We start from the raw sequence: 23875 nt of genomic DNA, 5'->3' as shown, positions 1-23875 counted from the left end.
CTTTAGATCCCTTCTTCTTGTTCTCTTTGTCTCCAGAGCAGCCACTTTGTTGGTGAAGGGAATGGGAAGAGAAATGTTTGCTGATATCCACAAATACCTTCTCTTGGATCCTGCCTGTCTCCCACCATTACCCTCCTCTATCCTTTATATGTTAATTAGAGGATCTAAATATGTTCTTTTCTGTTGTTATTTCTGTCCTGTTCCTGTTTGGAAACTGCCTTTTTCTAATGTCAAAGCTTTAGTCAGCTTACTAAACAGAACAGGACCCCCCTCCGGAGCCCTGATTTTATTTATAGACTGCAATGTTTTGGCCTAACATTTGCAACTCTGTTACTTCCATGCTCAGGGAAAGCAGTGGGCTGTTGCTTTGGGATCAACTGTCTGGGTTAACTTTCACTCTTTGATTTAAATGAAATAAATAGGCTGACACTAAGGGATCTGCACACATAGATTGAAGGCAGTGAAATAACTCGCAGGACCACGAGCACTGCAACACAAGGGAGTGCGCCCTGCCCTGTCCCTCCTGCCCCTCTGGGTTAACCAGTGCAGTCCACCAGGCATGCGGAGTGGAAACTTTTGTCCAAGATGCATGAAACCCCTTCCAGAGATGCTCTGTGAGTGGAACAAAGTCCCTCTTCCTCCCCAGTCCCTGCTGTGGCCACCGTAAGCAAGCCTATGTGAGGAAATGGTTAGACATAAATTAATAATGGGAACCCACTGAAACAAAATAGTTTGGGAAGTAAGAATTAAATGTATATTTATAATAGCATCCCCCTTAATCCCTTACATAGACACTTGTTCCAGGGAGGCAGCTTTTGTATTTGGGGTTAACAGAAGCAATACTTTCTATAAGTTTTTGAATATAATTAATGTATTTATGTATTCTAAACAACATTTACACAGAAGCAACTTGTAAGGGACTAGATATCATTATAGAATTGCCTGATAGACTCAAAACAAGCTGCAGTGGGAGACTTCAGGTTACCACTGCTTGATATGCAAAACCTCTCCCTCTTAAGGTGCAGGACACTTTTAAGAAGTGGCTTTTACAGTTCTTGCAATCAGCAAGTGCAGTAAGTAATGAGAAGCGTTCCCAGTGCACTTTCACTTTTCCAAATGCACAAACCCACAGCTGGAGCAGAAGCAGATTCCTGTTCTTCACCGTTACGATGTTATCAGTTGAACAAATGCACATTTGATATACTAGATGCTTTGAGTGACTGGTGAGTGCACTTTTAAGAGTGCAATTCAGGGACATCAATTCAGAAGAATTCTCACTTCTCCCACGATGCCCTCAGAAGGCAGTCTAACAACGCAGCTATACTCCCAGCTTCCACTTCAAGAACCTATCTAGATACTAAAAGCTTCTAGTCTGTCATCAAACACCCTCCGTCTAGCACAGGTACCAGTTTATCATCCACTTAAGGTAGCAAAAATCCTGATGTGACTACTTCAAGAAGAGACACAGCTTGCCTAATAAGGCTGCTCTTCTTCAGACCACTGCCTAATGAAATTACATTGTTAGTATTGTTCAGTAAAGTACAAAAACTCTGTAAAATAATTTGTTCCAATTCCACTTGTTCCATGTTCCCACCACTGTTATGTTATTGCAGTCACAAGTCTATTTCTATCCTTCAACTTTGTAGCTTGTGGTCACTGCAGCAGAGTGGAAACAAACTGTGAAATAAAGAAGTTATCTGCTGCCATGGGAACCATTTGAGAACCATAGCTGAGGCCAGCTTTGCCACTATTCCTGTTAGCATTTCTATCTCAGAGTGACTTTCTGACACCATTTGCAGGGTTAAGAGTGAAGAGATCCTAATTAAGATATAAGCCCATTACTTAATTCCTGGAAGAGGTCTCAACAAGGGAACATTTGGTTTATTAGTCCAAACAGCTTTGCCTCACTGGAGTCACATTATTGTCACAATTCTCCTTGAACTCTGTATTCAATTTTTTGCGTAAGGGTCACTTGGAAAAAAGGACCCCCACTTTATTAGGGTGATGTGTACAAATTATATATTGTAATAACTATCTCTGTTACCAGACAGACTGAATATACAATGCTATTATATTAGTCTGAATTCTGTGCACATCATTTCTTAACAACATTACAGAGCATTTGTGTATACACAACTGCATTTCATCTTTGTTTCCAGTCCAACCAATTGAAGCCAGGATAAAAGATTCAATTCTACTTCATCTTGAAGTCAATATATCACTGAAAAAGAAAAAAAAAAAAAAAAAGAAAAAGAAAAGAAAAAAAAAATACCCGGCCAAAGTCACAGTGTCATTCTTCAACCTAAGAGGTGTAAGTCTGTCAGTAAGTCTGTCAGTTGAGCGAATATGCTGGAATTCATATCTGCAGCATTGTTCAACAAAGAAAAAGCAGCTTAAAACATCCTCTGAATCAGTGAATGTGAAAAAGACTGGAGCTGGCCTCTTTAAACAGATAATTGCATGAAACAAAGGGCTAGACATCATATTTTTGTGATGGTTTGTTTGGAAAAGAGCAATTCCATTTTACAGGGATGTAATGGTTTAGAAAATAGTTTTAACTCCATAAATTAATAAAACTGAGAGTTTTAACAATATTTTAAGGGAAACAATCTGCACTACCTACATACACTTCAGTGTACAGAGCCCTCTGCCAGCATGTGGAGATAATTTCCACCCTTGCTCTTTTGAGGCTTCCAGCTCACTGATGCCAGGCAAATACCCACTGTAAGGGATTTATTTTCAAGTAGGTGATTTGTACCTTCCTAATATGACCATAAATTCTCTACTGGGCTGAGAAACCTCCCCCAGAATTTCAATGCAACTGTTTTGGTTTTGTGACTTGTTCACATGGGAAATGATTCCATTTTAATTTTTGTCTAGTTTAATTTTAGCATCAGGGAGAGTTCCCTCTTTTAATCTAAAGGGAAACTCCTGTGCAACTCCAGAATAGCACAGCTGATCTGAGTATTCAGCTCAGGGCAACTGAGAACAAGCACAGGCACAGACAAAAGCAGCCCACTGCATCAGTGATATGAGAGCTAGCAAGTTTGGGGAGAGGGTGTAAGAAGAAGTGTTATAGGAGTGTATAGCAAGTAAATGGATTTATGTTTTTCAGGAAGAGTGAAACCCAGCCTCTGTTCTGTTTGGAAATTCCTAAGGTAAGTGGAAATTAGCTCTGAGATGAAAATGTGCTAAGCTGAAGTAGGAAGGCAGTGAGATTGCAGAGCTGCTTGTTCCTATGAATTTAGGGGGCACCACTGTTAATCTTGTTTTTTACTAGCTCTTGGTTTGGGGAGCGTTTCTGCAGTAGAGGGAGTTGATCTCCTGGTGAGCTTCAGCTTTCTTTTATTTTTTTTTACTTTTTATTTTTTTTCCTCCCTAATGCTTAATAGACTGTGAAGCTCTCGGGTTTCTATTCTTAATCTTTTTCCTATCTGCTGTTAAATAAAGGTTGGCTTCTAGCTTGAAGTGCAATGGCTTATAACAAATTAAGACTGCTAACGTGTTCCAGCATTCTTTTTCTGGAAAGATAGTTCTGAAAAAGTCAATTTTCTGAATCCGTATGTTCTTAATGTTTATGATAGCTTCTAAGGAGTCATATAGAACTGTTGAGCAAGTAAGTGTATATTTCCCCCAATATATTGTCCTCACTAATAATAAGAGGAAAAACTTGTGCTACCCAACATCTTTCTTAAAAACTGTAGCCATGACATGATGGTTTAGGGAGTTACTGTTTAATGGTACTGGTATTAGCTAGAGAATAAGCGCTTATAATGCAGTAAATGTGTCTGTGACAAAGGTATTTACAAATTAAATCATAGGAAGTCTGTTTCATTATGTTGTGGTGATCTAGTAAATAACGAGAGTCACTACTGTAATTAACACTAATGTTCAGAAATGTATGCAATGTATAATACCCTCAGAGCCTTGTGAAGTAAATAATACATTCAGGCCTAGAAGCTTGCTTTTCCTCTGCTAAATCTTCACTGGTAGAGCTGCTGACATTCATGTATGTGCATCAAGGTTGTGAAGAATTTGTTTAAACACCAGAACTAACAGGTGCAAATGATCTAAACCAATCCTGTGACCTGAATTTCAATGGGTTTGCTAGGGGAGAGAGGGACAAAAATATATCTTGTTGTCAGTTGAACTCCACTAAAAGCTTTCCTGTCACCTCCCCATCACACTGAATTTTCACTTAGTTTCAGATGAGGGCAAAGAGGTATAACTTACTCTCCCCAAATGTGTTAAAGGAATAAGGGTTAGGTTCAAAGGGGAAGCTAATCATAAAATGCTCAGGCAACTAAAGATCCACGGAGTCTCCTGGGCCTTCTCTTGGTGTAGTGTCACAGCTGATAGTTGGTGGGCCAGTGATGTGCTTTCATCAAACACACCACATTGTCAGGCTAAACTGTGTGTTTGCTTCAGGCCATTTCCAAATGCTTAGGTTAGTGCTCCCAGTAACCCTTGTGGGCTCCTGCTAGGACAGAGCAAGACCAGCTATAAGCTGGGTTTTCAGTTGTGGGTTTTTACATCGGTGCTCAATATTTTCTTTTTGCTGTGGCTGCTTGCTGTTATCAAACAGTAGTTCCTGAAGACAATTATTTAAGATCTCTTTGCAAAGCACTTGTTCCTGCTACTTCAGTTAAATGGCAGTTTTGTGTCTGCTTTCAGCAGGACCAGGCACACAGCTGAGCAGCTCAGATGTTCATAGGAGCTGGAAGTGGCTCAAAAATGTGCTTGGAGACAAGCTTCATTGAACAGTTGGCCCTTAAAAGAGGCTTGGTGGCTATGGGCTTTCTCTGCTGTCAGCACACCACTTCATGCTCAGGCTGCTCTAGATCTCAAACCTCCAACTGCCTGTGAAACCAGTCTCTGAGATGAACAGACATCTGCCTATGCACTTCAAGGAAAATATTTATTTTTATTTATTTATTTTTACTAAAACAAATGTCACTTCTCATCATGAAGAAATAGCGTTGCCTTTGATCACTGCTGAAATCAATGGGAGCCAAATATAGTTGAGGAATAATAGCATTATACTGTACATTATTTTCTATGAAATTGTCCGTGATAAAGTGTGCTTGCAGGCATGCTTACACTCTTAAACAGGTCATAAACTCAAATTAGCTCATTCTATGATATAGACCTCCCTGAAGCCTTAAAGTAGGTCAGTCAAACTGTTTCATTTCTGCAGATCTTAATATCAATTATTCACACTGGTACTCGAGCTCTGATACAATCTCTTGCTCTTTCCTGCTACATAGCAAATGCAGATAGTGGGGTTGAGAGTCGTCTGGGATATTCATAGGCTGAATCACTTTTAATCACCTGTAAAGGCTATTTTGTTATTCCTGATAACACCAGTGAAAGACATGAAAGGCCTTGGGGATAAAAGTATCTCATCTTCCCTTTCGCTCTTCTGCCTGTAAACTCCACTAGGCAGAAGCTGTTTTCCTCTCTCTTTGTTCGGTGCTTGTTACAGTGAAGGCCTGTGCTACAAAAGCAAGTTGCCGTCCTGGTGCTCAGAGGTCCCCCGTGGCTCTGCTGTACCTGAGCCTCAACTCTTTGCCTGCAGTAGTGCAATTGCACACGGGTCACACCAGGAAGCTTTCTGGAGTCACAGTAACAGATACCAGAAAATTCATTAGAAATTCAATGTTACAAGCTATTGACTTGTAGGTTTTGTTCAGTGAAATGTAAAACCAATCTGATCATGGAAGGACTTTTTTTTTTTTTTTTGACAACGGTTCTTTTTAGAGGCAACATTTATCAGCAGAAGTTTCTTCACTCCTCATTTGACAGAAGTAGTTTCTAATGTTTAGGGCTGTTTATCATTCGCACAAAAGCAGTGTTTTAAGTGTCTTAAGAGGAATTGAATTTAAGATTTTTTTTGTATTTATTATTTCTTTGTGGATAAATGAGCCACTAGAAAATGCCTTCCTCCTCTGCATGGTATATTCCTAGGGAAAATGTACGTGTCATATTGGATGCATGGCAATATTCTTTGGAAAAGAATAGTTGCATCAATACCATCAAAGTGAATTGCTACTGAATTCTTTTTACACTAAGCATAATAGCACATGGTTATTCTACAACAAAATCCTGGAAGACCACTAGTCTACTCTGACTCTCCTCTCCTCCAGAGGTACTGCTCTGATGTCCAGGCTTTCTTGCTAGAACCCCACTGACCCCATTGTGTGTTGTCCCATATGCATATACCTTCCCACCTGTTGAATGTAATTCTTGCTATATGATCACCTCTTCTGTGAATGCGTAGTCCTGCTACCTTTTTCCTGGAGCTTCAGCATGTAGTAGATCCTGCTAGTACAGACAACTATTAACTCAAAATAATAAAAATTAATCTAAGTCTATGGCTGCTGTCCCTTGTCAAACTTCCCTCTGTTGTGGGAAAAGGTGTTTAGAAGTGTGTTCATGTAGTTTATAATAGTCTGGAGTTTCTCAAGTCATGAAGTATTAATGTCTAATTCTACTTAGAATCATCCATATAATCCTTATTGAGTGTTAGGTATTAAATAGGAGTTTTATTCTAGGTACTTAATATCAAGTAGGCTAATAGTTAATTATACATATGACTTTTTTTTCTTCCTCAGTTATTATGGTGTTGTGCTAACAAAAAGCCTGTTTGGAACTTGGACAATAAGTGTGGGGTTTTGTGTCACGTTTTGTGGATTGTTTTATTGATGGGCTGGGTATTGTGCCCCCACAGCTTCATTAGACACCTGGGAGCTTCTCACTGACAGATGGCTGTGTGCCGTGATGCTCTCATTACCTAAATTTGTCTGACTTCAGGGTCACTTCCTAATTAATTGAAATAGGACCGTGGCAGAGGGCTGAGCTAGAGGAGCAGCCTGCAGCTGACTAAGATGCTCTAACCTGAGTTTTGCTTGTCTGCAGACAGAAAGCAGAGACTGCCTTTCTTTTTGACTATCCTATTTTTATTGCCAAGCAGAAGAGGGATACTCAGGCAATCTTCCAAGATAGAAGTTTGATCTCTCTGAAAACTTGACTGTGGGATGAAAATGCTTAAATCTTGCTTGCATCTGCCATGCAGAGCATAACAATTACTCAGGGCATGTGGCACCAAAGCAGCCTTTCCCCAGAACCACAGGTGAACTGTCATCCACTGCTGATTCACCTGCTCAGGATCTTCCTGCACCTGTCTGTAAAATGTGGATGAGGCTCTTTTCTGGTAGGTAGATGTTTGCATGGTGCTCCAGATATGTCTCTTTATGTTTTGGGGTAGAACCCATCTCCTGGAGCAGATGGAGGTTAATGGCATTGACTTCATAGGGCAAAAATAAATCGTTTTGAATACGGATAGAAATGCAGTAGAAGTGTTTTGCCTCACCTTTTCGGTTTGTTCCAATTTTCTTACTCCTGTGACTGTCATGTGGAAGGCAGATTGTGGGTTTGTTTTTTTTTCTAAATTCCAGTGACATGCCTCACTCGTCATGTGGACACTTTACAGCCATCTGCTCATTTCTGCTATAACCATGGCTTCCCTCCATATAATAGGGAGGACAGAAGAATGAAAATGATAGATACTGGGCACTATATATCTGTAGATGGGTCTACAGAATAGATGACCCTTTTCAGGAGAAAAAGGAGAAGAGATTCACAGGCATGAGTTGCCTACATGCTATACAAGAAGTATCTGGAGACACTTTCAGTTCTTTGACACTAAGCAGTTGCTGATGATGTACAGTATTTCTGTAAGATCCACATTAATTTCAGGAATTGTTCTTTACAATTTAGCAAGTCAATAAACTTGCATTTGTCATTGACATAGGCTGTTTTTTTTTTTTTTTTTTTTTTTTTTAAGTAAGACTATATTAAATTGTCCCATCTAGCATTGCAAATTACCTGTAAAATCCAGAGGAATGTGGCTTTGTGCAAAAAATAAAACATGGCAAGAAAAAGTGACCGATAAAAGAGGTTACCACTGCTATCTTGGCTGGGGTGGCATCCCTTGGGCTGGTGTCCATGTAGTACACCTTCATTAAACAGCTGAAGGACAGCAGGGACACAATAGGCTACCACCATTCTTGAACAAAGCCCTTTCCTGTACAGGGAAGCCTGAGATGATGTATCATCAGCATGATGTGGGGCTGAGAAAGGGATAGTGTCCCTGGGATAGTGCCTGGGCATTCAGGAAGGTGTCCCTCTTCCCATGGCAGAGCTTCTATGGCTTTCTTTGTGCAGTAGTGATCAGAGACTTGCTTTACCCTGACATAAGCAGGAAAGATTGCAGTGATATTTTTCTCTGCCTCTGGCCTCAATTCAAAGTAATTCATTAATTTTATCCTCTTCTGGAGAACATCTTTAGTTTTTCAGGCTTCATGCCTCCTAGTACAAAAGTGTCCCCAAACCGTTATTGATTACATTTGAGATCTTCTCTTTTGTGTATGTTCCAGAGCAAGAACATCTGGAAAGTTGCAGATATTGACACTAATAAATTATCCTGCAGACTCTTTCAAACCCTCAAACCACAAAGTCTGAATTTGGGTCACTAATTTGCAAATGAATGTCTATCCTTGGTTAGATAGATGACTACAGAGCTAATGACTCTCTGGCACCCAGCTGCATAGCATTTAGGACACAGTTAATCTGGCTTCTCTTTGTGTCTCTAGCTGCTGGGCGATGCTGAAATCGGAGCGGTGTGTAAAGTACACTGGTGTTATAAAATCTGACTGCAGCAAGAGGTCAGAGCCTGGGCCAATCGAAAGTTTGGTAAAGTCTGGCATAGAGAGAGTGCAAAACCAGGGAAAAAGGGGGCTACAGTATTGCTCTTCAATTTGCGGACTCTGTCACATTCTTGGGTGTCAAGGAAATTGCATGCTTTTCCTAGTATTCTTTCTTGAAGTTCAGTAAGGAGAATAATGATGTTCAGCTTAATCTTTCATTGCAACAATTAAAATTCAGCTCTGGTATAGCCACACCCCAAAAGATTTAAGAGTAGGATTTCAAACCTCTCAAGTTAGCTTTAATAATAATGCTTTGCTGATCTAATGGATATGTGCATATTTTAACAAGATTTTCACTTTACCAAAATCAACATCATTCTTTGAACAATAAATGTGGCAGCAAATCTTGTAGCTTGCTTATATAAGTTCTAATAATCAATGAAAGCCTTACTGATGTTATAATGTCATTCAGATGTCAGTGGAGAAGGAAAGCTTTGCAAAATTGAAGAGCTCCAAAGAATATGCTGCATAGTGGAGCAGATGCTGACTTCCTTGGCTTGCAAGGTTTCTGCCTCTCAATCAGCAAATAGCATCAGATGAGTTCTGGCAGGAGCTCTAAAATTTGGCTTCTTAAATGGTACTTCCATTCCTCTTGAGTTTTCACCAACAGTTTATGTATGAATGGCTTTTATTTCCTTCACATAATTTGTCATGAATTATCCATTTTAAATGATATACTTCATTTTAAATCCACCAAGGGATAAGTCTGGAAGTACCCAGGAAAGAATGTGGATCAATTACATGGAAATTTGGCTAAATAACCTACATTTATCTTTACTAATGAATTTTAATCACTCATGGCATACTAATCATTATAATAGTTCAGCTTTTACATTCCAGATCAAGTTAAGCAGCAACTTAGCTGCAATTCAGTGCTGAAGCAGGGAGCTGGCAGGAAAATCCCTCCCACCAGGGACAGCGCACATCCAGCACACCACACATCAATGCTTACCTTTGTATGGAGGGATAGTCTTATGTGGCTGCAGGTTGAACAAAATGAGGTCATGGACAATACTTAGCCCCTGGCTGGATGTCCTAAAGTGTTCTGCTCTTACTGAAGGCAGGGAATCTAAAGTAAAAATCAAATCTCAGAACAAGAGCAGGTGGTAGAAAGTCTCAGACAGATACAATCAATGTGGAAATTAGAAAAGTTATATCTTAGCAAAGAGAGAGATGCCTAATCCTTTCCAATTGTTAATTATAGGTAGTAGTAATACTTAACTACCATACATCATGGCTGCATGTCTTTCTAGTAGATGTGCTCTAATTAAATTTGAGACTATTGGGAAGTCAGACTAAAGAAAAATCACTTTTTTTTCCTACTTTAAAATCCATTAATCTACATAAGTTGATTAAATCTTCAAAGCCAGAGATTGCTTTGTGGTTGCAATGTGGACTGTGGCTGTGACAGCTGGAAAGATCCAAAGAAGTTTCAGAGAAATTCCTCAGGTTGGAATTTACTCTTCAATGGTTGACAGGGAAATTTAGGTCAGGTCTTTAGGACTTAATAGACAAAACAGGGATTCCAAATACATAACAGTTTTATTTTGGCAATTTAATTTTTTTTTGTTTGTTTGTTCATTTGTTTTCACAGAATGGCCTGGATTGAAAAGGACCTTAAAGATCATCCAGTTTCAACCCCCCTGCTCTGGGAAGGGTTGCCAACCACTAGATCAGGCTGCCCAGAGCTGTGTCCAGCCTGGCCTTGAATGCCTCCAGGGATGGGTCAGCCACAACCCCTCTGGGCAACCCATTCCAGTACCTCACCACCCTCTGAGTGAAAAACTTTCTCCTAATTTCTAGCCTAAATCTCCCTTGATTTATTGGTTGAAAACCATTCCCCCTTGTCCTATCACTACCAACACACATAAACAGACATTCCCCCTCCTGTTTGTATGCTCTCTTCAAACACTGGAAGGCTGCAATGTGGTCTCCCTGGAGCCTTCTCCAGTGTGATTGTGAAACTGAATAAAATATTAGTGCTTTTTTGGGTTTCCTTTAAAACACTTCATGTGCTTCATGCAGGTGTGTGATTCCTCAACCCCCTGGAACAGAATTTCATTATTTAAATCCATCTTCCTGAACTAAGTCAAGACTATTAAACCAGCAAATACTGCAATAGTAGATATCATCAGGAACAAGTTGTCTCCTGCCTAGATTTGCTATTAGCTGTAGCACACAGGTGCAGGGCAGAGGCCTATTTGCATCTTCACTTATGTCCTCTTTCCCTTCAGTTTTTGAGGATTTGGCTGTCATACTGCTACTTTTTCTATTTCCTGCTCAAGATATTTTTGTTGATTTGCTTTGCTTCTGCTGACTGTGTTATTAGGGAATCACCAAAGGACAAACAGGTTTCCATGTTAAAAGTGATTCCAGTGCTGGGATAAGGTGAATGAGGAGCTTTGCATAAGATACCTGCAGTTTCTAACTCTTGTTTGTCAAGAAATTCCTTACAGTAACTTTTTTTTTTTTTTTTTTTTTCTTTTTTACCCCTGAAGACTGACTGACTTTTCTCTTAATTGCTAATAGAAAGGTAAGGGCTTAGATGAATCCCTGTTAAACGATCCTTATGTGCCCATCATTCCTCAGAACTCTATTCCAGCAAGAAATAATTTGGTCCTCCTGTTAGAATCCTTTTTCTTCCTGTCTAATACCAATTTGAGGCTGCTAATGGTCTCAGAAAATTCATAAACTGCAGTAATAGTGTGCCTGGCCTTTCTGACTGCATCTAGCTGCACGAATGTGTTTGTATTACCTGATGGTTGAATGGAGTTTAATAGATAACATTATCATGCTGGTCAATAAACAAATGGGCAGAAAAGTTTACTGGAGATCATGTGTTTGAGGAGAGTCAACAGAGTAATTATCTACCAGCTCTCCAAAAATGTCTTATTGATTGTGATTGTCAAAGCATCAGCTCAAATATAAGGAATTGTACAGCACTGAGCTGACAAATATCCACTCAGGCAATGCAGCCCTGCAACAAATGGCTGTGGCTATTGGCTTGGGTTATGGTTAACCAAAGTCTAGCCAAGGGGGCCTGCAGCCCCTCGCTGCTCTGTGTGCACAGTTCACAATAAATTCAGTAGCTGTATCTTTCTGAAGCAGATGGTGAAAGATAAACTGAGGAAAGAAAGCATCTACCCCCAAAGAAAAGTAATCTTTTTTTCAGCAGTCTGTATGAACAATGTTTGGATTGCATTAAGATAATATTAGCATTGCGAAGCCCTCACTGCCTGTCAAGCATAGTATGTGTGCCTTATCTCATTACAATCTAAAGTAATTTAAGAAAATGTGGAATTCAGCATGCTTCAGAGTGATAAACCTGAATGGGGTGGGCCTAAGGCTTACTCGCCCTAGCCTGCTGGCTTTTAGGCTATGAAGCTCTCTGTGTACCAGATTCCCTCCAGTTTGTGCTCTCCCTCTGGAGGCATAATGTCTCCAAGGGTACGAAAATGACTTTGGCACCAGGGATAGAGCCTGGGGAAGTTTCTGAGCAAAAAGCAGACACCAGCCAACATTTCATTTCACTCAGACAAAGTCCTGAGACTGCTTCGGCTCTAGGGTCGTGCATGGTTGATGAAGAATGAGTTGGGCACAAAGCCCTGTGGGAGGTGTGGGATTTATTGGTTGGTCATCTGACTGTTGAATGCTCAAGAGGGTCCTTAAAAGCCAAGTTCACTTTATGTTTTCAGTGTCACTACAGCTCAATAAACATTTTCCACGGAGCAGACCAATAAAGCAATGACCCATGTGAAAACAGGGGCTCTCAGTACTAAGATTTAAATGTAGCCCCAAGAAGGAGGGATGCTTAATTCTTCCAGAGAAACAAGACATACAAAAGGTTATTAGCTTACTGGGAACTTTATAAAAGGAGCTAAACACAGCTGAACATGGAATTAAAGTTTTATATAAATGCACTGGATAATCAGTTTCATACTGGCTTAATTAGAGTAAATCCTTTACCCTTGCCAATAATGGTAATTATAAAGATGTTTATTCTTTAATAAATACACTTGAAGGAGAAGTGGTTCAATATTCCTCAAGTCCAACTAGAATAAAATGAGGAAATAATTACATAGGGAAACTGGTCTTGGGGAGAGCCCTGAACCAACAGAGCACAGTTCATACAAGTGGTACCAAGTGGGATATTATGACTTGCCCAGCAAGTCAAAGAATATCTCAAGCTAGTACACTTAGCTCCAAATAGACAACTTTAAATATGTTCTTGTAGAATACTAACATTGAGAAAGGGAAATGTTAAAATAGCCAGTTTCCTAATGGAATTTCAAGAAATGCCCCTGAGGATCTTGTGAGTGTAAAAGCAGGTCCTTGGACCTTGCCTGCATGTGCTGACTGGGTGACATTGTTCCTAGTGAATTGTTTGTACTCTGACTGTCAAATCATTCTCAGTTAGCTCTTTTGGACTTGCAAACATGGACAAAGCAAGCAGATGAGACTTCAATATTCTTAAAGTAATGGATTTTACAGAGTTCAAGAAATTAGTTTTTCATGTCTCCAGGTTTTAGTGTCTAGTGGTAATATGTTCAGTTCATACCTCGCTTGCTTTCTTGGAAATAGATATGAAAGTGTTTTGTTCTTTCTCATCACTATCTAAGGAAGAGGTAGTTCTTGTATAGTTATACCCAAAGGCTGGATTTTGAACAAAAATATTGTTAGGAAGGAAACTATTTTCAAAAATGTTTGTGCTCATTGCGTTTCCATCCAGCCCACAGAAGCTGTTGCAGGTCCCCTGTTTGGGATTACCAGTAGTTTTGGTATCTGGTCAGGGGAGATCTGTGACTGTAGGTGGTGGGAAAAGGGAGAACTTCACCAGGTCCAGCGTGAGCTTGCTTGTTAATACTACTTTTTTGAAATCTGAAAAAATGGAGCTCTGGGTAGTTATTACACCAAGGTCTTGGAGAAGGCTGAGGGCTGTTGTGGCTGGCTACTATATTGCTGGTAACAGATTCATTTCTGGCATCCTAGCAGTGCTGATGGAACATCCTGGGCTGGGTGCTTCTGCTAGGGTTACAATGTCAGCAACAAAAGCTATTCCCGTGCTTCCCAAACATTTATCTCATAAAACTGAAAGCCTCAGGCATATCTGAATGCTAGTACTTCTTTCCAAAAATATGGATATACTCTTTCCATATGATTGGAAAAGAGTACGTTTCTATCTCACCAGTAAATCACACAGTGACTTATTGGCAGTTTTGTATCACAGAAACTTAATGAAATGAAAGGGAAAATGGAAAGCATTCAGATAATAGTATAATTTTTCTGAAAATGCTTCCTTATATATTAACATTATCTTGCTCTTTAGACTAAAGAAAAAGCTATTAAACAAGTTTACCGAGTAGGAAGTTAGCCAGTGAATGAATAAGACATTTTCCGAATACTCTTTTGATGCTTTATGAATATGACATATGAGAGTAGTGCTTCATTGCCCTATGTGTTGTCAGCTAGCGAAGGTGCTGGAAGTTTTAGAAAAGCTGGGTCTAAGCTACTAATCTAAATGGAGTCTAAAGCTCCATTTGCTCATAAAATTCATAAAGTGAAGACCACTTGAAGGAATGGCAAATGTAACTAGAAAAAAAAAACCCTTCTTATCTTTCTGAAATTGCTAGAAAGAGTTTCCACAGGCAGAAACACTCAGCAAATTCACAGGCAGTTACATGCTCCAGGCTGGGATTCCTCAGATCATTTGCAGCCATCACTTGCAATTTGTCATACTAATTCCACTAGCTCAGCACAAAACCTTAAAATTTATCACAGAACTAATGCTATCATTCATCTCATGATCTCTCCAATCACTGCTGCCACCAAGCTAATTGTTCTGTAAGAAGCCAATGATGAAAAATTACAATCTGCAGAGAAGGGACAAGTGAATACCGAAACTTTGAGAGCATCACTTCAGTTTGGATCAATATCATAGAATTTAATTGTTTATATGGAACATTTTGAGTCTGAACAGCTGGAAGAGAATAGAAACAAATGATATTCAATCTCTGGTTTTGGCATAAACCTTTACAGACAAAAGCGTGGAGATGCAGACCTAAATCAGCCTGTCATACATGTAGCTGCATTTGTTTCCTAACTTAGATGGCTTCAGTGGCTTTTCATAAATCCAGTTCTTCTGGGATATTTTCCAGTGTTTTCTGAAATATAGATGTGTTCAACCCTACAAATCAGATTCAGAATGGATTTAATTTTTCTTACTCTTTTTGGTAGCTCTTTGACTGTGTTTAATGCTACTTAATGTTAGATTACTCAGCTCTAAAGCTTCTAAAGATTCTCTTGTGTATATAATAAACTTATCACTGTTCCCTTAATCTCCAAATTTTGGGTATTATCTAAAACTACTGCTAACAGTTTTGTAATTACAATCTAGTTTAGTGACCTGACAAAAGTAAGTAGGCATCTTTATGTAAGTAAGAATTCAATTTCATTCTCAGTGTGCTTTGTTGGCTGCCTTCCTATATATTCTCTTTCCAGGTGGCAAGCAATGTAGTCTTTGAGAGCACAAAGTTGGAATTTTGTTAATGAATTACCAGTTCTGTTTTGTCACCAGCCATGCTGTACAGAGACTAATTCAGCTGTCTGCCTGCACATCCGTCTGATTCCCTCTTACCTGGCAATCCACCTCTGCGAAGAACAAACACAAATGTCTTTTCACAAGTTCTGTTGACTTTGGCAATTAATTAAATTGAACAATCTCATTTTGATATTAGCAAAATACTCCTAGGTTTTTGAGAGCTTCCAACTCTACATGGGTTATCTCAAGTTGCTCTACAATATGTGCCAGCCAATAAAGTTTGCCAAAGAAGTTTCAATCAAAATGTCTTTTGAACAAAAAAATTTGTTTCCTTAAAAAAAAAAAAAAAAAAAAAAAAAAAACAACAAAACAGTTTATTAAAATATTCAGGGCAAAAGCTAGAGTACTAAACAACATATCTTATATGTTGCTTAACTGCTATCAATATAGCAGTTCTAATATGTCCTGACTTACCACCTGTTCTGAACATCATATGATGATGGAGACTTGCACCGTGTCTCTCTCTTCCTCTCATCAACTGTCTGTGATGACTAATAAATGAACATTTTGATAAATGGCAATAGAAGATTTTTCTGTCTACTGAATGAGTTGTATTTCTGCCTTCTATACTACCCAAACATTAAGTAAAAATCTTAATGGTCAAAACTTTAAGCCTTTTTTGCTCTGTATTAGTTTACAGTGATTTCTCAGGAACAGAAATAATCAGAAAAGAAACTTCAGTTTCTTGTTAAAACTAAAATTATTATTTTTTTTTATTTTTATTTTTTAGAGAGAGAAAACAGTGAAATTATTTCCCTAAAGCTTTAAGATTTTTTCATAATATTCTGTTCTGTGCTCTTGACGCTGTATGCATTTAAAAGAAAAGTGTTTCTAGGCACACTTTTTTCCTTATGGGTAAAACGTACCAGAACTCATATTTAATGTAAGTGATTTTTCTGATATGCACAGTAAATGTTGAAAGTGAAGGCTTACATGGACTGATGAGAGGGAAAATTACTGCTTTAACTCAAGCTGCTTAGACTAAAAATATTCACTTAGGATAAAATTAAAAGTAAATGGAAGGAAAATTGGGTAATCGTGATCTCAGAATACTGCAGCATGTGTATGGATTGAATAAAAAGTTTGGCAAACTCTGGAAGACACTGAGGTTACTCGGTAAACTTTTACTGTTAGTAATCAACAGTGGTAATGTTCAGCCTGCACAGTACAGAAAAAGGAGTAGAACCATTCTCAGAAGTTATGGCTAAAATACATAATTGTTATGGAATTGTTATTTATGCAGGGCCTGATTTAGCTTATGAGGTTCCCTGTTTTTCTTTAAATGTTTTGTTTAGATATTTTCTATCCCAAAGAGTAACTCTCAGAGCAGCTGGAGACACTCCATATAGATTATTTTAAAAGATAAAGTACTTTATGAATGAGAAAGGATAGAAAACCACTGTCAGGCATTAAAAACAGAACAAGATGAATTGTTAATGTTATCAAGATCTGGGTGTACTTATGTTATTATTGCCTTCAAGGCTATACCTCCTGGTAGGTGACTAGACAGGAGGAGACTATAGGGGAGACCTGGAGTATATTTTGTCCCTTTCCCTTATCCTAAGTTCAAATGTCATTGTCATAGCATCATAGAATGGTTTGGGTTGGAAGGGATCTTAAGGACCAGCTAGTTTCAAGCCCCTGCTATGGGCCAGGTCACCTACTAGATGATACCCCGGTGCTTTCATTTTGTTTTTTACCCTTTACTTTTCTCTGGAATGCTGCTCTGCAATCTTCACCCCTTCAGCAGAATCTGATGACTGTGTTGAGCCCTGGACTTCAAGAAGTTGCTTATAGAGGTTGCTTCTCTAGGCTGCCATAGCTGTCCACTAATACACTTCCTTCTGTTTTGGCCCTGCCATCAAAACCTCAGTGTTTTTCCTTTCATTAGCATCTGTCTTCTCTTTAAACGTTAAAGCTAAAACCTTTGATAAACCTCTGTTTACTCTTGCAAAAACTTGCTACAGCAGTTTGCTCTGAGACAATCTTTTTACTACAAAAGCGGTAGTTAGTCTCTTTATGCTGCTTTTTTTAGTAAAAGTACTTCTGGTATCCATGGACACTTTAAGAAGTTGAACCATGTCTTGGCTGGATTTCCATATAAAATTTTCATCCTGTGTAAAATGAAGGGCATATAAACATATGTCATGACAAAAAGGTATGGTGAAGGCTAACCAAACAGGTCATTATTGAGTAACAGTCCTCAAGGTGCTCAAGAAACCTGTTTCTGTAAAGGTCAAGGTTACAGGGTTTAAGATTGAAGATCGAGTGACAAGTTTCACATTAGTCTAATATATCCTGCCCCTTTGAAGAAGATGTATAATTGACACACATAGATGGCACATTTATGGTGTCAGAAATTTTTCTGCATGATAGTTAGTTAATTTGAAGCAATACTCCCTCAATCTCCCTAGAGCCACAGATAACTGTATTAAATCTGCCTTTTATTTTAAATACTATAAAATTTAGTATCCCTTATCCATGAATTATAACCTGGTCTCTGGGTTAACCTTGATTTGATTAAGTGGTCTTGTGGTTGCTGAAGTCAAAAAGTAAACTGGATGCACAAGAAAATAGATCACTGACACTACATGAGCCATATGTTCAAGAAAAGATAATGCAAAAGAAGCAATTTACTCCCTGAAGCTCACTTACTACTCTTTGGTGATTGAATAAAAAGTGCAGCCACCAGGTGTGTTTAGCCATCTCAAATATGTTCATGAAGCCTTTTTTTTTCAGGAGTCAGCTTCCATCAGATAAGTTCTTGTAATTAATTACTGTTTTGACTGAAATTACAAAGAAAGTACAGTGCTTCAAAGGTAAACCTGATTTTCATTGCAGTGTGTCACGTAAGGTATGGTTGTACCCTGAAATTTAAAAGCATCCAATTAAGGGTGAATTTCTGTTGCTATTGGAGGAGATGGTGAGATATCTTTTTGATTAAAAATGTCATTGAAATGGATTATCATAAAAATAAAGAGGCCCCTGGTGGAGCAGGCTGTCCTGCTGCAGCCCATGGGTCCCACATGGAGCAGATCTCCACGCTGTACCTCATGGAGGAGCCCCTGGTGGAGCAGTTGGATGTGGCCTGGAGGAGGCTGCGGCCCATGGAGAGCCCCCACAGGAGCAGGCCCTGAGCCGGAGCTGCAGCCCGTGGAGAGGAGCCCATGCAGGAGCAGAGGGCCTGGGGAGAGCTGCTGCACATGGGGGACCTGCATTGGAGCAGCTCTTGAAGAGCTGCTGTCTGTGGGAAGCCCACACAGGTTCCGTTTGGGAAGGATGGTGTTCTGTGGGAGGGACACTGCTCTGGAGCATGGGCAGAAAGTGGCCCTGAAGGAGCGGTGGAGATGAAGCATCAAGGACTGTCTGCAGCCCTAATTGACTGTTCTCTGCACTGCTCGGGGAGGACATAGAAGAGGGTGGATGAGCAGAAAGTGGTTTTACTTTGTTTCTCACTGCTCTAGCTTGTTAGTAATAAGTAATAAAATACATTAATTTCCCTTATGCTGAGTCTATTTTGCCTGTGACAATAATTATCTCCTTGTTCTTACATCAGCTCTTGAGCCCTTTTCTGTTCTATTTTCTCCCCCCTTTCCTTTGAGGAGAGGGAGGGAGAGTGGTTGGGGTGGAGCTCAACTGCCCAGCTGGGTAAAACCGCCACAGGAGGACAGGACACTTGCTTGTGACAGTGGGAGCACCAAATAAAATAGAATGTACTCTTTCATTACACACCTGGCGCAGAGATCAATGTCTACATTCTCAACTGGAAGGCCATAACCTGAGGCAGTGAGCTATAATGATGGCAGAGTTGTGGTATTGCTTCTACGCTCAGTTAACATACTGAAAACTGGATTTGTTAGGTTAGAGCAGAACTGTCATGTTCTCAGCATGGAGGATGCTGAAAACATTGTTCCAGGGTGGCCGTCTGGCTGCTCAGCCAGCCTCTGAAACATGGGATGGGATGTGCTGCATTGCTCAGTTTGATTGGTTTGATTTGTATCACTGCTTCTGGAAAATGTGTTAGGCCTTTGTACTTGTCAATTTTAATCATTCTTGCTTTATAGCATCCAATTCCATGACAGCATGGATTTTAGTTCATGCAAAGGCATGGTAGCCTTGAGTTATTTCATTCTCTCTGTTTGGCAAGTGAACTGTTACACTTTTGCTTGGATAACAGGATAATGAGCCAAAGACCACAGGAAAGCCTATTGATCCTAATTCAATTTTTAAAAGAATATAATTAGAAATCTAGTTGAGTTTCTCTGCATCTTGGATGACTGTGTCCGTTGATTTACACAGGACAATTATTTCTTCAAGGAAGGTTTGTGTGATGGTGTGCAGATATGTCTTATATTAAACCTCTTGGGTACCTCATCTCAGAATGAACTCAGGACTGAACAATGCAATTAAGAGTAATAAATGTTTTTCTTTCTGTAATTTTTGTGAAACATATACAAGGAAGAGATGATTTCCATACATGATCTTAAAAGGAAGGGAAAATGATTGGAAGAGATTCTACAGGAATTCACTGGAGTCTAGCTTAACTAAGGAAAAAAGAATCGGGGCTGCTGGCTGTGGGACATGATGGCAAACAACTGCTGCTGCTGGAATGGAGGGGCAAATTCTAGAAGCTGTTTGTCAGAAGTGCACTCATAAGTGGTTTCCTGTACTACCTTCGTCCTTTCTAGCAACAGAATGTTGGTTTCTGGAGCTTTAGTGAGATCCTAGTCACGATGATATATAACTCCTAGAAGCCTTGGAAAGTCGTATAATTTAGCACTGTAATTCTAATTTTCGTTTCTAGCTTACTCTCACATTTTAAGGTAAACTTTTTTCCTTTAAGTAAACTAACTAAGTTACCCTCAATTGTTACTTGTTTGTTTTATAAATCACTTAGAACTCCACTGATGCAAAACATTGCATTAGAGCTAGGTATTATCATTATTCATGAAAGCAATATTCTGGGCTCAGACACAATATATTACACAGTAACGATACAGCTTAGAGGTAACCCTATTGCTTTATTTGTGAACCACCAGTTATTGCACTTCCCATATCCTGCTTAAAGATGGTAAAAATTTTTATTGCATGATTAAAGCCAAGTGAGCCAAACTGTTCTTACCAAACTCCATGGAGCTGGATTTATAAAAGGAGCAGAAATTCTTTCTGAAATAGTTATCCTGCATGAAGTCTCTTTTTAGACCTGAATCAGGCCCACATTTTATGGATATCTTTTTTTGTTGTTTAACAAGAACTGTATTCTCTGGGAAGATGGTGCTGAAGTTTAGGGATATGTATGCAGAATTAAAGTTGGGTCTTCAGCTTAGGAAACATGGTTAATGCTTCACTGAAAACTAAACAGCAAGGAAGAAATGCACAGAAACATTTGAAAACAGGCAGATCTTCATTTTGAGACAGGTAGGGCTTCAGAATAAAGAACACTAAGCTCTGTCTGTGTCAACAGATGCATTGGAGATACTCTTTCATTTGTATAGCACTTTGTATAGCATTATATGTTTATATAGCATTTGCATAGCAGGACCATAAAAAATTCTGTGAAAACTGACCCATGAAAATATAATCCTAAAGAGCTGGGTAGATTCTTGAGGGACAACTGATGAAGTAGGAGACTGGAGCTGCAAAATATTAAGCTGTTTGTTAGTAAGGAAGAAGACTCTCTAGGTAGGCTGGAGGGGAGTTATGTTCAATGCGTATTTCATTTAGAAAGCTGATTTAAAAACAAAAAAAATGAACTAGGTAGCTGGTCAAAAAACTTACTCTGGATTAATTATTTTTTTTTCAGTGAATTTCTTATTTTATTACAATAGTATTTGGATCAGTATTTTGAGGAAAAAATCTGTCATGGAAATCTAGACTTTTCATGGCACAAATGTTGTAAGCCTGTCTAAAACTGGAGAGAGGAGTGCTTTAAGTTGTTGCCACAGGGCCTTAGAATAATTGATTTGTTGATTTAATGTCTCTCTTTCTTTTTTTTTCCTTCCCAAATACTATAGTCTGGATCTTCTTGTAGTTCACTCATCCCCTTGCTATCTGTATGTCAGATGTACCCAGTGAGCACTCCCCACAATTGTATGCCTGGCTCCAGCGCACTGCGACCCATTCTGGGAGATGAACTCTGGTGAGGAAGGTCCTGGGCAAGGCAGAAAACACAAGAGCCCTGGAGTGAGCTGCATGGAGATTTAGACCTCTCTTTAACCTTGAAGTGCTTCTTCATTCCTCTTCTTTGTCTGTAAATGTGTTCAACCATTTGTTTCCTGGGATTGTAAAAATCTTCAAAGCATTGCTTGCTTTTAACTAAGAACCAGGCTGAGCTTTCCTGCATTTTAATCCAATAATAAATAATCTCTTATTGGCTGCCTTGAATGACACACTGCTGTATTCTCTTAATTGATTTTTGAGAAAAAAGATATGTAAAATTTTGCTGGGTTTACAGAGGACACTAGATTGTTATTTATATCATAATACCTGAGGAATGGAAGGAAAAATGTAAAATGATGCAAACTAAGTGGGGAAAATGCATGAGTTTTCACAAAACAATCTTAACAAATTTGATTTGTTTTTCCATTGTATTATCTCCTAAGCAACAAAAGATATTTCCTACAGCCCCCTCTTCAGTAATGACTAATAAAGTAGCTAATAACTTGGTCTGTCTAAACAAAGTGCAAATTTTTCCAATGAACTTGATGGTTTTTTAGGCTAACTTTATGTAAAAAGGGATTAATTTAAGTAGAAGGTGTTGTGTTTTTTTTTTTTTTTTTCTCCTCTTGATGCAGCACTAATTTGCTCTTTCGTACTGTGACCCATTATATCAGCCATGGATGCATTAATGGCTCCTTCAAGCACCTTCAAAAATGTCTCAAATATTTTATTTTTTCTATTTATCTGTAAATGTCTGCAAGCTGCTTTTCTGCGAAACCATAATATGAGTTCAGCCAAGTGACCTGATGCTCTGTTTTCTTGTGGAAAACGAAGCAGCTAACATAGTCAACAGAGTAGACAAGATTGTTACAACTAAATCATTTTCTTATGGTAGTTTGGGAGATAAGACACAGGTCTGAGTCCAGGAGTCAAGGGAAGTCATGGAAGAATTTTCCTCTCCTTCTACCTGTTACCTGAAGAGAGAGATAAAGGAGAGGGAAATTATCCCAGCTGTTTGGCAAAGGGAAGAAATGAGTCAGCAAAGAGCATCTGCTCCTGTGCCTCAGGACCCAAAGTAAGCTGGAGGTAGACAAATGAGGACAGAGGGTTCAATTTTTCCCTCCTTTACTCTCCCCTGTGACTTGTATTCCACTAGCCTGAGTCATTTGATAGGTTCCTGAATCTTCCCATGTACAATTCAGGAGGCAGAAATAAGTAAGTGAGGTTGGGGGAAAAAAAGATAAAATATGATGGGCACAGGAGAGAAAGTGCAGTCTGCATCTGTAATGCTCTGCATGACATGTCATTTTTGGGACAGCCTGGAGGAGGAAAATCTGATAGTGATGTAGCTGAGAAAGGTTCTTGGAGGGGTTTAACCTAAGGCTTTGAAAAGCCATTCTTTTAACGGTGGAAATGTATTGCAGATTTATAATCCAACTGATCCAAGTTATACACTTGCAAGAGAATGCTTTCCAGACCAGACTAAAGGAAACTCCTACAGCTTCCTATCTGAAAACTTTAACTTTTTATTCATAGAGTGTTGGGGGAAGAAGTAGTGTCATAACATTGGTTGTCACCATCTCTGGTGAGAGTAGCACTCCTCACATCCTGAGTTTCCTACTTCAGGTGCACATGAGGCTGAGATTTAGGTGAATCCCTGCTCACAGTGTTAGCACTACGGTCCCTGGTACCTACATTTTGATGGGGCACTGTGAATTGAAGTCAAGGCATCTAATTTAGGACCACAGGTTTTTCTCTAAAAAATTGTGGTAGTTGGTGATGTAAAGCCTGCAATCCCCCTGGGAAGTTAAGCTTTGAAGTTTCTGCATATTGCAGTGTGGGCAAGTATGAGCTTTGCTCTACCTGAGCTACCAGCAGCCACAAGTTGTGGTACAAAGCTGCATTTCTGCCTGAGCTAACATCACCTGCTAGCCTGAGTTTACTGCCTTGTTAACTCACACAGGTTTCCATAGGTTGTGAGTGCAGATGAGAAAGTTCATATCTACCTGAAAATAAACCACATGGATATATCCTGTATCTCAATTCTCCACTTACAAGTTGTTTAATATCATGAGCCTGGTTGTAGGAGCACTGTGAAGAAATAAGTAATGAAATATTGGGAGAGGCTCACATACCATGTTAATGAGGTCAGTTATACACTGTCTTCTTCACAGAAAAAAAGTGTGTGGTTTTTTTTTTTGTATATCTTTTGGTTATGATTTTTTTTTTGTTAGCTTTTTTAATTTACTCAATGCTTCAAAACAAGACTGTTGTAAAAGTAGCCAAGTTTAATCTCTAAAATGTACAGGTAACTCATAATTTATTATTCAATAAAAATAAAAAAATATGT

At 39.1% G+C, this 23875-nt stretch overlaps 1 protein-coding gene across 1 annotated transcript in view; it reads left to right on the top strand.

The window, feature by feature from the left end:
• The window catches only part of PLPP4 (phospholipid phosphatase 4), a 186430-nt gene extending 176039 nt beyond the window's left edge, over positions 1 to 10391 (top strand). The window contains exons 15-16 of the mRNA XM_082764698.1: positions 3120 to 3158; positions 10363 to 10391. Coding sequence (XP_082620824.1) covers positions 3120 to 3124 — 5 coding nt within the window. The 3' untranslated portion in view covers positions 3125 to 3158; positions 10363 to 10391. The remainder of the gene's footprint in view (positions 1 to 3119; positions 3159 to 10362) is intronic.
• The last annotated feature ends 13484 nt before the right edge of the window (positions 10392 to 23875 follow it).

The sequence above is a fragment of the Aythya marila genome (genome assembly GCF_965140915.1).
Source record: "Aythya marila genome assembly, chromosome: 7".
NCBI classification, from domain to species: domain Eukaryota; kingdom Metazoa; phylum Chordata; class Aves; order Anseriformes; family Anatidae; genus Aythya; species Aythya marila.
Note: the sequence above shows the minus strand (reverse complement) of the source record. Positions and strands in the feature narration are given on the sequence as shown.